The sequence below is a fragment of the Lepidothrix coronata genome, unplaced genomic scaffold (assembly GCF_001604755.1).
Source record: "Lepidothrix coronata isolate B3197 unplaced genomic scaffold, Lepidothrix_coronata-1.0 Scaffold1, whole genome shotgun sequence".
Classification (NCBI taxonomy): Eukaryota; Metazoa; Chordata; class Aves; order Passeriformes; family Pipridae; genus Lepidothrix; species Lepidothrix coronata.
Genome location: NW_016690181.1, coordinates 14,478,278 through 14,491,083, shown reverse-complemented (window position 1 = coordinate 14,491,083; position 12,806 = coordinate 14,478,278). Strand labels below are relative to the sequence as shown.

General features: G+C 38.7%; 1 protein-coding gene across 1 annotated transcript in view; it reads right to left on the bottom strand.

Annotated features, from left to right (window-relative positions):
• ABCC8 (ATP binding cassette subfamily C member 8) overlaps positions 1–12,806 on the bottom strand; it is an 82,217-nt gene that overhangs the window by 26,918 nt on the left and 42,493 nt on the right. Inside the window, exons 17-21 of the mRNA XM_017811508.1 lie at positions 9,196–9,231; positions 7,618–7,653; positions 4,228–4,326; positions 3,358–3,442; positions 2,026–2,106 (exon numbers count right to left, since the gene is read on the bottom strand). Coding sequence (XP_017666997.1) covers positions 2,026–2,106; positions 3,358–3,442; positions 4,228–4,326; positions 7,618–7,653; positions 9,196–9,231 — 337 coding nt within the window. The remainder of the gene's footprint in view (positions 1–2,025; positions 2,107–3,357; positions 3,443–4,227; positions 4,327–7,617; positions 7,654–9,195; positions 9,232–12,806) is intronic.

Here is a 12,806-nt window from a genome sequence, read left to right as displayed (position 1 = left end):
CATTTAGTCATAAGCTAATCTGTACCATCTTTTGGGGAACTTGTTTACCTAATCCTATTTACATGGAATTACAAACTTTGTGATTTGATCTGATATTTCTGCTTCCAATAGTGATACTGGCCATAGGATTTACTTACTATTATTATTTCATGCTAATATATTACACTAAACACAGGCTTTCTTGAAAATCAAATTTTGGGTTTTTTTTCTCCAAGGGTTTGTTGATAAAGTAGGGTTGAATTTTAATTAATTCTGCTTTCTGGGTGACATCACTGCCACCAGTTAGTTAGGGAGAGGTATAAAGAAAGAGGTGAGTGCTTTAGAAAATCCCCTTAAATTTTTATTCCCTTAAATTTAGCAACAGTTTCTATCGTGACTGTATTAGACACTTTAGTATTGTTGCTTTCATGCATCTACAAACCCAAATATACCCAAAATCGACAGTAAGATAAATATGACCACTGAAATCTTAATAAATAAGAGCATCATAACATAAAGCACCTAAATAGTGCTTTTGAAACACAGTAACTTCTAACTGTGATGCTCGATTTACTCTCAAAAATGTATGTGCAACTGTGTGTCCACTGAGCTCACTGAGCAAGAACGTGTGTTGTCAGCTCTGCTGCTGCACTCTTCTGATCTAGCACAGCCCTAAACACCATTCTGAGCCCAGGGTCTGTGCACAGCCACCTCCAATGTGATGCTGCACCTCTGGGGACTGGCACTGCCAGCTCACAGAACACAAGACTGCACGGTGAAGTCAGGTGAGGTTGCTCATTAAGGCAGCACTCACTACATATATGCTTACAATGATACATTGATAACAAGAGACCTGAAAAGATTCAGTTCATGCTACAGGACTAGTCTGATACAGCCTAACAAATAAATGTAACAGTGAATGAACGTAATTAAGAATAAAATATGCAATGAATCATCACACGACCTTTTCTCACATCTGCAATTATCACAAGAAGTTTAACAAATATTACATTCATGCTTGTGAGAGAGAAGTTTCATGAGCATTTGTTCACAAAATCAGTCTTAAAAGAACTGACAATTTGCTAATAACATAAAGGATTCCTGATTATTTTCTTTAAATATTAGGAACTGGAAAAAAGTTTATCTGTAGGTGGTTTTAAATTATCAAACCATATGAGAACCTGCTACTATTAGGAGGTTATTGAGTGTCCTTCACAAAAGGACAAAAGGGGCAAAATGGAGTTACAACCTGACTGGATCTGCTGATTTGCAGCACCTAGCCTAACAGCTCTCTACTCTCCTGCACTCTGATCATTGCCTGGAAATACCCTACACATGAAGCAAGCACATCATGGTCAGCTTAATTACAGGGAAAGGTCTAAGTAACCTCCCAGACTTTTAGGGATGACCTCTAATGTGCACATCTTTTCTAATCCCATGTGACTCATGTCTCACTGTCATAAGAGCTGGATTGAAACCTCCTAGAAAATTGAGCTAGAGAAGGAAGTCCTAAATTGAAAAGCCATCAAGCTCACTACTTGTGAGTATGTAGGATGCATCTGTTTTCCCACCTATGAAGCTGTTAGAGCCTGCTCTCACTCCTTTTTCCATAGCACGGCTGTTGGAGCTGGTTCAGGATATACAACGTGCAGTTCAGGGTGGAAAACCAGCTTAGTTTGTTGCAGAAAGGAAACACCCCAGACACAAGACAACATTAATTTTAGACCTGAGACAGCTTGGGAATTTTATGAATACAGTTAAAATTATTAAATTTCCAAAGATAAAAAAAAGGGTCAAAAAGAATTTTCAATATACTGAGAGGGGAAGCATCAGCATTTCAATTTGTAATACCTACCTATCTGTCTGTCTGCAGTGTTTACAAAATGCTTCTTACCTGCAGGCTAGCTAACAACAGATATAAAATAAACAGTGCACATTTGGCTTGGCTCAGTGAAACACAGTGCTCAGTGTGTGACCCCTGAAGTACTCTAAATGCTTGCATCTCGTGCCTCTGCATGGAGCATAAACATAAGGGCACCTACTCACCAGGAACACAACATTTGTCTGCTGGTAAAGTGCTCTTGCCACGCTGATACGTTGGCGCTGCCCTCCAGACAGATTAATACCCTGGAGATAAGCAGGAGAAAAACAATCAGACAGTTAAAAAAGCATCAACTTAATATTCATATTCTGATTGGAGTACCCATAGCAGACTCTCTGGGCAAAGAAACCCAGAGTAATTTTTCAAAAGCGTGGGGCTGCAATCCAGCTGGGAATACAGGACACAAACTGTTAGGGAAGCCAGAGCATTCCGTAAGGGGCTGTGCTCCATACAGAGGGACATGAAATGTTTAACGGTTGTGGTGACACAATGCTGTAGGTGGCACAGATATTCTGCAGGCAGCCTAAACTACACCTCTGCTGAAAAGTTAGCCTTGTGAGTCTGGCTGTGTCCTGGGCTTATTTTTTCCAGTTTACTATATGTTGTAATGCTAAATCAGCTTCATTATATACTATAATCAGTAACAGCTAGGTGGGAGGTCAGACGATGCTGACATGGACATTACGGACATATCCTGGTTGCTATTGTACTTCTTTTGGCCTTCAGTCCCCTGCTACCACCTTGCTTTAAGTTATTTATGTTTCCTGTGATCCACCTGTAGTTTCACAACCACCTTAAACTCTCCTAAGCCAGCACTGCTGCCAAAAGATGCTATCCCACCTTCTCCTTCCCCTCTCGAAAACATTTGTTTGGCTACACAATGAGCTTGGTTTGGAACTACTCCATTTAAAATTAACATGGTAGCCAGTGCAGAGACTAAGCATGGAAATGTATCCTTAATTTATCTGTGTGGAGGTGGTTTGTGTGTTGGGGCGGAGTGGCAGTTGGGTTCTTTTATTTGTTTGTGCCAGTGCCAGTATGTGCTAGAGTAAATTATTTACAAATTTGTTACTTCTGTTTCCTTTCCTGTCACTCCTTAAGTCTTCCCTGATGTGATAAAGCTTAATTTGCTGCTGATTAAACACCTGCCCTTTGGTAAATGAAGGGGCTCTAAAAAAATCTATGTACTACTTATTTTTATGTTACTCCTAAAGAAACCAAAAAATGCCCTGTAAAGTCAGGATATCTGCAATAGCAGCTGCAGAATAGTCAAACATTCTGATAGCACCACATTTAAATCATTGCACCTCACATAAATGACAGTGTTTCCATGTTTACTGAGCAATGAGCTTTCAGACTAATGACCCAAACATACACTTAACTAAAAGATTATCTTTGTTGCCAAATAACCCATAAGATTTTAAGAACACCACAAAATAATAAAACCCCCTCTATATATTTAAAACAAAAATAGAAGCCTGTAGCTGTTTACTGACCCTCTCTCCAATCTGGGTTTGGTCTCCATGAGGGAGAATGTCAATATCAGGCTGGAGGGAACAAGCATCAATTACTGCTTTGTACCTGCGGAAACAAAAAAAGGCAATGCAAAATCCACACAGATACTGCTAAAGAAGCACATTTCCTACCTGCAGAGGAACAAAAATTAACCAGCTGGAAAAATCACACGGTGGAAAACATATTTGTTACCCACTAATTGTTCTAATGGGATCTCTTTCAATCACAGGTAAGTAAATAATATCTCAGCTAAGAAAAAGGATCTTAGGTCAGCTTCCCAATTAAAAATGTTAAATAGTTAAACCCTGGAAACACAAACACAACTTCTTCCAAGGCATATTGCTATTCTTTACCATTTAATTTTTTTCATGCTCAGGGCCTTTGTTTCTTGTTTCAATATCAAAGGATGACAGAAAAAAACGTGTGTAGGATGTGAATACATAGTCAACCACTTCTTTTAAGGATGGGGGGGATGGAATATCAGCAATTGACTCCTAAATATTTTAGGATGTTTGGTGGGCATTTATACCGAGTAAAAAGGCAGCCCATTAACCCTTTACAAACAACATTCCCACTCCCAAATACCTAATGTCCTCCTAGGTGAGTTAAACTAGCCAATTAGGTGTGGGAATACTGCATGCTAGACAAACATGGTTTTTGGAAATGAAAACATTTGTACACTTAAGTTCAAGTGAGACATTCAGGAAAAACATGGTCAAAGGGGGATTGTCATATTCAGGCAGGTGCAGTAGATTGTTACTAGAGAGAGACAGGGACCATGCTTGACCCACACAACCTCTATATTTAAGGAAAAGGGGAGTAAAACACAAAACAGGGCTGGAACCTGTTACCTCTGTTTGTTAAAAGAGCTTTCAAACGTGATATTCTCTTCCACTGTGGCATTGAGCAACCAAGGCTTCTGGGATGCATATGCTACTGAGCCTCTTTTCCTGGAAAAAACCAACCAAACAAAAAGTTGTTCCCAGCTTATCAGTGCAGTAGGTGTTTTTGGAAACCATTTTCTTGTAAAGGAAGAAACTGGTAATTACTCTTCAAAAATGCTGGCTTTCATTTCTTTTCTTTAAGTCAATCAATAGCTTTCCCATTACAGAAATATATAAGATGTTAACTTTCCAACAGAACACTGAAATTGTTCACCCAACTGAATTTCACTTTGTTCCCTCTTTTTCTGCTGTGAAGTGGGTTTTGGAGAGGCTAGCTCAGTAAAGCTGCCTCTTGAACAGTGTGGATTGCAGGAAGGAAATTACAAAAGACTGAATCCCAGCTGTTTGGATAAATTAATTAAAAAAAATATGGACAGCAGATCACTAGTTAAGCAATACTTTTCAGGGGGGACATTCTAAAAAGATATTTTTAAAGTGTTTGAAAACAACCCAAACTTGACACGTGCACAAATACAGTTCCCTCCACCCTAAACACATCTATTTTCCCCATTCTAATCAGAGACCTAGAATAACAAACTAAATGGGTGAAATATTTCTATGCCTATAAAGAAAAGAAAACAGAACACAGATAAAAAATATTTCCTAAATTTCCCTGCATGGAATTGCCCTCAATATATATCATCAGAAAGGGACAACTTACCAGGTATAATCAACAGGATCTCACCATGCACATATTATTTCACAGGAGTTATTATTATTCCTATTTAAACATAAAAATATCTGCCTACTAGTGAAGTAGCAGTGCTTTTGTTGGCCGTGGTGCAGTAAGCACCTCAGTAAGACAGAGCTGGGAGAAAGGCAACATCTTTTGTTAGAGCAACTGATACTGTTGGAAAAAGCATTGGCATATCACCATTTTTCCAGAAAAAGGCCAAAAGGGGGGATCATACGCCTATAAGCGTATCTGTTTCCTTTCTAGCTACATCAGCTAATCCAATAAGGAGATAGGATCTCTCACTCAAATGTGGCCTTTGTCTGCTAGACAGCCATTACAGCAGCCTCCTTCTAGTCAGACCTGAAAGCAGTTGAAACCACGAGCTGCCAAAATAGACTTTATTTTTCTTTATCAGTTAAGGTCACTTGCCCTGCTCATTTTTGCAGGCTTTTACCAAGCTTGTTTTGAAAGTCATGATAGCATCCAATGATCCAATTTTCGTTGACGACCTGGAAGGACACACAATTCCACTACTCTGCTAACATGCTTCCAAGTCCAAATTTCTGATGGTTCATTAGAATTTAATGGTGTTTTATGAATTTTCTTTACTGGAAAATGAAACAGATATAACAAAACACAAGAAAAAAAAGACAGAAAAAATTCCCTAGGCAGTACAGCCTGCAGTGGCAAAATCTAATGCAAAGAGCATTCAGTTCTGCCTCAAGAGGGAAGCATTTTTTCAATTACTATGAAATTTTCATACCAATAATTGAGAAAAAATTGCTCTGAGCATTCCAAGATGAAGATTTATTCCCCTCCTCTCCTTTTCATTGCTTGAAACTGTGCCTTTGCAGCTCTTAATTCTCAATGCCATCAAAAAGTTACTTCTAATTTAGTTTTTGAAAAATAGTAGCCAAGTTTTGAGAAAAAGTCTTTTACAACTTGTTTGAGTGAACATACAGGCATTGCCCAGTATGATGTACTCCATGCTGAGAACCAGCACAATGCCTGGGAATACCACTCATACTTGGAATATATTCTGCTTGTAGGACATCAGAGAGAATTGATTATTGCAAGGAACTCGGGAACAAGCAATGAGCTTGGCAAAATTGATTATGGACTTAGAATTTAGTGAGTTCCTCCAAATTAATCCTAACTGCGAACTGACACTACGAGGACATATCAGAGCAGATCATATTTTGACATAAGCAAAAAGTTTGCAAGTGCTTGACCACATGTGAAATCTATAGCATGTCTACAGTGCTGCTTACAGGCAAGAGGCAATCAAAAACAACTGTTGCTGCAACTGTGAGAGACATGTGGCAAAAAATCCAGAGAATAAAATATTCTGAAATGAAGTGTGCAAGACTTGGTCTGAAAGTCTGCCTTGAACCTACCTAAGGTTTCCCACTTATAGGACCAAATGCAAATAAATGGCTTAGCAGGTAAAGACTTACGAGGGATTTATTCTGCAAGTGGAAGCAACTGCTTCCTACCCCCAGAGCGCATAAACAACTATGTGTTTTCATCAATGAAGTATATTTTTTCCCCTCTGGCAACACAACAGACTAGCCACAGCCTCTTCATAATCACAGAGAGGCAGACAGAAAAATTCAGCCTTACAATAAATAGAGAAAGCCTTCCCTAAGGTCCCTGGAAATTATGAGCTTTGGCCAATATAGAATTAAGCCTGTTCATTAATCATAAATCATATTAATTCATCAATCAGAAACAACATCCACTGCTTTACTGTGCAGGTGACCAAGCACTGAACAGGTTGCCCAGAGAGGTTGTGGAATCTCCCTCACTGGAGATATTCAAGAACCATTTGGATGCAGTCCAGTGCCACATGCTCTGGGATGATCCTGCTTGAGCAGGGAGGTGGGACCAGATGATTGTGGTCCCTTCCAATCTTACCCATTCCGGGATTCTGTGGTTCTGTGAAGATTGTTTGCTTAAAGTTCTTAATCTATCTCCACGTTTCATTTTATTAAGTCCAGTAGGGTCAGTACACCTTCAAGATCACTGAAAATTCAACTAGTTAAGGGACATTCATACACAAATCTCAGTACCTTAATAAATATAGCAAGTCTGATTTTAAAAAGGAAACAGATGCACTTAAAATGCAATGGAGTTATGATTATACTGGTAGAGGAAATAATACATTGCAAAGCCTTTCCTGTGTGTTTTGGGATTGCTGACCATAGTTTTGTTTTGCTTATTTTGCACAGTTCATTAATTTCTAATATAAGTCAACAACTCAAATTCATGAGTTCTCCAGGTATGAGAGAAATGTGTACTGTTCTGTCCTGTATTATCACTGTGTGCACAAAAAATATGCTTCTCTTATTTTCAGCCTGATAGTATTGGAGCATTCTGGTATTGCCAGTCCTGAGCATTCAGGAGTATATTTTTTTTACCATTATTAAATTGCAAGGGTCACTTCTTTGTTTTTATTTTAAATCTTGCAGTAGCTGCATACAGAGACATCCTGCTTGTCTTCTAAGGAGGAATAACTCATTAAGTGCAGAGGTTTCTGAACAATGTTCACACAGAGTCACAGAATGGCTGAAGTTGGAAAGGCCCCCTGAAGGCTCCCATTAGTTTTTAAAATGTTGTACCTGAATTCCGTGTCAACAGGAGATTCTTTCTCTGGGCTGCAGAAAACAAATACAAGGTGGTTTTTTTTTAAAAAAAGAAATTTTTTTAGACAGTGCAAATAACATCACAAAGTACTATCACTATGCTATAATTAAAAATCCAGCAAAATGACTGCATAACAGAAATAAAAGTCTCTTTACGCTAAAATTCTGTGCTGCATGATATTGACCTAAAATGTATGGTTACAGCTTCTGTTTTGAGAAGTGCTAAACAACCTTGTAGAATGCCTTCAACACCTATGAGCAAATCCTCAAGACCTCACAAGAGTGGCTCAAAATGCTCTCTCTTTTCAGAACACCAGAGGTGTTCTACAGGATGTTAGAGCAACAAAACCACCTGAGATAGTCTTATGTCACTTAACCAACCAGGACTAGTAGAACATAGGATAATGTAGGTAATTGCTTCATACAGTCTAACATTCTTTCCTACTTTTTAATATGCCATACTGTGGTGCATGTTATCTCATCCTTTGCTGTCCATTCCCACAACAGTTTCAAACGTGAATGTCTAATTCTGATTGTATTTCTCTTGTATCTTAATGTATCTTTAACTTGGCCCAGAAATTTCAGTCTCTCATACAGACAGAACTGTGAGACTTCCAAGTATCCTTTACCATGAGGGCTTAGTCATTAGGTACATGAAACTCTCTCTTATACTACACATAGATGGCAGCAGAAGTTTTGCAGGACTCAGTCTGACAACCAGGTAACAAGTCTGTGAAACAAGGTAAATGGAAGAGAAGACGCTGATAAATTTAAAGAAAAGGCAGTGGAACAGTTGGTGAATCACAGAACTGAGAAAACATTCTGGTCAGTAGAAGTCACACAGTTTAGCCTAAGTCAAGAAAAAATCACATTTTTTCTCTGCTGATTTCAGTAACAAAAGTTCTCACTGACGCCAGCAGGGACAGGATTGTCACTTGTACAAGGTTTACCATTCTGGAGATGCCACACTAGAATGACAACCCAGTGAGAAAGCTCTGTTCTTAGTTGATTTGATAGATATTCCCAGAATCCAAGCTGAGCTATGTTAATCAGGTACAAATAATTTCCATGCAAGGATCCCATGCCAACAGATGGACTAATCTGCTACTCTCCAGACTTCTCAGTCTGTGTGTGCCTGAAGAATGCCAGGTGAGAAAATAAACTTATGACAGGATGTAAAAACTGCAGGGTAATGGGGAGAATTTGCTTTAGTAAATGAAAATACTATTTTTTAAAGTGTAGCATTAGGGAATAGTCTGATTCAGGCTTCAAGTGAAGGATTTTCAAAGACATACAGGAAAGTTACGACATGATTTTCAAACTCTCCAAACGGCAATGGAGATAATGCTTTCATAATGGAAATCTAGCTCTTATTTTCGTAACTTGCATAGGTGGTTTCAAAAATTGTATCCTAAGACAATTAATGCAGTTGAAGTTTCATTGATTTTCAGAATTCTGACTCTGAAAATCTTAACCATAGATTTTTGAAGCCTCTGGTTCCTTCTACTGCAACCGATTTAGTAGGAAGACCGATAGTCGCACACGATACCGTACCTGAAATCTTCCCCCGTCTCACTGTCAGAAGTGCAGCTGCATCACAAATAGAAAGCAAAGACTGTTTACTTAAGTGAGCACAGGCAATCTGCCCCAGAAAGAAAAACTATTAAATTCCACTTAGTGCACAGGCTGCAAACATTACTTATCACAGAGCTGCAGTGCAGCATCTGTTCCTTCTACACAAACTGACTTAATTTTAGCAGGTAAAAAAAAAAATTGGTGACTTTTTTTTCCTTATAAGCATTAATTTGACTTCACAAATAAAATCACTTCTACCCTGTCCTGAAGGTGCTAGTAGATCTGAGAAGTCCTGCTGTGACAAGAATGAAGTTCCATTTAAAAAACTAATTTTCTCGGAAAACACAATGATAATTCATGATACTGGGGTTTTTTCCATGACAGTAACTGCATCTTTGCAGCCTATAATGGGTTAGTGTGAACCCCAAATCCCACCTTCAGTTGACTTGCAACATACTGCTTTCTGTGTCACATCCTTGGGGGGATGTGCCAGTGTAAGTGTGGGCAAGTCTGAGGGACAGACAGGCTTTGTTTTTGCTATTTTTGAACGTGTACAAAGATGTTCACAGAGCTGTTTTGACAGGATGACTGGCCATACGCATTAATGATGCTAAATTCAGTTCCAATGAAAAGAGTGAAAAATCTGTGTCAAATGGTATAAACAAAATCAAGGAGGAACAAAGTCTTTCATGCTTTAAAGAGGACAGTCTCATTAACTTTATGCCAACACAATTTGCTTATAAATATCCAGGAGAGAAAACTATACCTGCAGCTTTAAAGGCTGGTTTGAGACACTTCCATAAAGTTTTGCATAATAAGCAATGACCATTATATAAATTGAATTTACTGTATAATTTGAGAGCAGCAGCCAGCCACTAGTACTTTTATTCCAAAGGTCAGTGTACCAAAAAAAGCTTTTCCACAGTTGCCTTGCAGTTCACTCATCTTTAGTGACTGTGTGAACTCAGTGGCACCTTCTCCAAAAACCCTGTTGCATATCTATCTGTCTATCTATATCAACACATTCTTTACAGGAACTATCGATAGGCTGAAATACCAAATATCTTTTCCAGCCCATTTCATGCACAACACAAGGGCCTTGAACCACAAACATCAGTTCCTGTTTCACCTTGAAGAGGACCATTCTGAATTATGCTGGGGAATACGTTGGTAACTTATAACATGTACTATTTGTGCATGACAGCAACTCCCTCTCCACTGTGCCCCTTTTCCTACACCAGCCTGTGAGGCAGAAAGCTGTGAGCTCATATAATCCATCACCGTAGCTCCAGTAGCAAAGCTCAGCCAGGGTTCCTCATGGTGACCACAGTTTACCTGTGCTTGTGGCAGGTGTGCCACATTGCACCAGTTTCTGCTCAGAAACCAGGGCCAAGCACCACGCTCACAAGGCACCAGTGATTCTCAGTAACAGGAGGTGCAGCAGAGCACAGTAACATCCCGAATTTCTCTGCTCAGGTCTTTTGCTATACAGCCAGAGGTGCCACTATGTTTGTATCCAAGCATTGGTATATGAATTCCCTGATCTGTGTTTCAGTTTGGTAGCTGGAAAAAAAAATTATTCTCCATTTGGAGTTTTAACTCAACCTTTTCAAACCTCTTTTCCCCACTTTGTTTTATCTGCCCTTTACCCCTTTTCCTGCAAACTCCTACCAATTAAGGATGCCTTGATCTCCAGTGTTGAAATACCAAAGTAACCTATGTTTGATAATGAGGTCTAGATCTAATTTTTCAAGGCATATAGATGTCTAACGATGCAAACATGAGCCTATTGAGATTTTCAAGCCTCCCAATTTAAATTAAGTACCTTGATGTTTTTGAAAACTCCAGTAAACATTTTTTAAAAATCAATGCATTTTTTAGGCATCAAAATAACTTGAAAAACTTTGTGATTTGATAAAAACAGTCAACTCCACATTGAGAAGAAAACCTACTATTAACAACCTTAAAACTATCACTTCCTTCACATTATAAGGACTAGAGATTCAGATGCGAGTATATATATGTCCTGTTTAAAAACAAATGACGTAATTTTGATTGAGCAAACAATTTCTCTTTTAGGTCAATTTTTTGGTATTATTTACTCCAACAGGACTTGAAATGGGACTATTCAAAGTGAGATACTGCCCAGAAGAAATTAGCATGGCATATACTATAATTATTTACTCAATAACCAGCCAAATCAATACCATTTACTACCTGTTCAGAATATAAAATAATGATTTCTCTATTTTTGATAATCTCTAACCATTTTATACAATATTTATATTGAGGTGCTCTCAGCCTGCTTTGGATAAGAGGCATCAATCTGAGCTGGATCTTCTGAAGACATGCCTTAATACAAACAACAAAAAATCACAAATGAGCCATGGCTTACTTCTGATTATCCCACTCCTAGCCCAGAAATAAATCATATTACTTTTTAAGGTTTTGAAACAAATAATTTTTATAAGAAGCAAGCAAAGATGATTTGCAGTTAATCGTGTTTTATTCATAGAGCATGGAGGCACAGAGGGGGGAAATTACTTGTGCAAGGTTATCCATTAGACCAAGGGAAAGGACAGGAATAGAATCCAGATTTCCTGAGCAGTCAGAGACATGCCAGCAGGATATGCTCTTCGTCTTCACAGCTTTGACCTTGGAGGAGGGGAAGGGGAAGGAAATTTGAAGGAGCTAATTCAGGTCTATTCTGTAACATGAATGAAGCATTCCCCATGAAAGAGCTGTGACAAGGAACTTACTGATTTCAGTGACACATTTCATTGCCTGAGCTAAGGCTATGAGTCTGGTGATTACTTGATAAGACTACTCTCCTTGAACCTGTGATAATGTTGTATGTTCCTGGTCAGGCATTAGTATTTTCTTATCAAATTAAGGGAGCTTTCATCTGATAGCTTTACAACACAGGTGTGCAGCCCACAATGACTGCATCTATCACTCTGAATAGACCAGGGCACATGGCAGCAGCTCTGAAAGATGAGACAAAACATAATCTGTCCCAGTGCAGCCAGCACTTACAGTGCTCAGATTGTTTCAGCCACAAGTCCCTTTACACATATCTGACAGATAGCAAAGCAAATGTGATAACAACTGAATTTCACCTTGTGATACTTTGGCACATACAGAAGACATGAAAACCAGTTCTGACCTTTGCATTGTTGTGAAGCACATATTTCTAAACAAGTGCTATTTAAAAACACAGTCTGATCAGAGCCATCATGTCATCTGTTTTAGTTTAGCATCAGACATTCAAATTACACTTCTTAATCATGTTATGTCATCTGTAAAAAATTACAGGCTTGCTGAAATGAAATTAGTTCACCTAATAAGGCTGCAGGGATTCTGCGTGGTTGCCCACCATACTCTGATTTTCTCTTGGGGAAGTTATGTTCTAACGGATAGATCACGACATTCTGGAACTTTGGCTTCTGTTCTTTTCTCCCTCACCAGCTGAAAGGGTCACCTTCCTATATTATATTTTCCACACCTGCAAAATAGAGAACTTTCCTTCCTTGTTACTATTAAAGCATGTGCAATTCTGAGTAGTATGACTGGCTTACACTTGAAGGCTG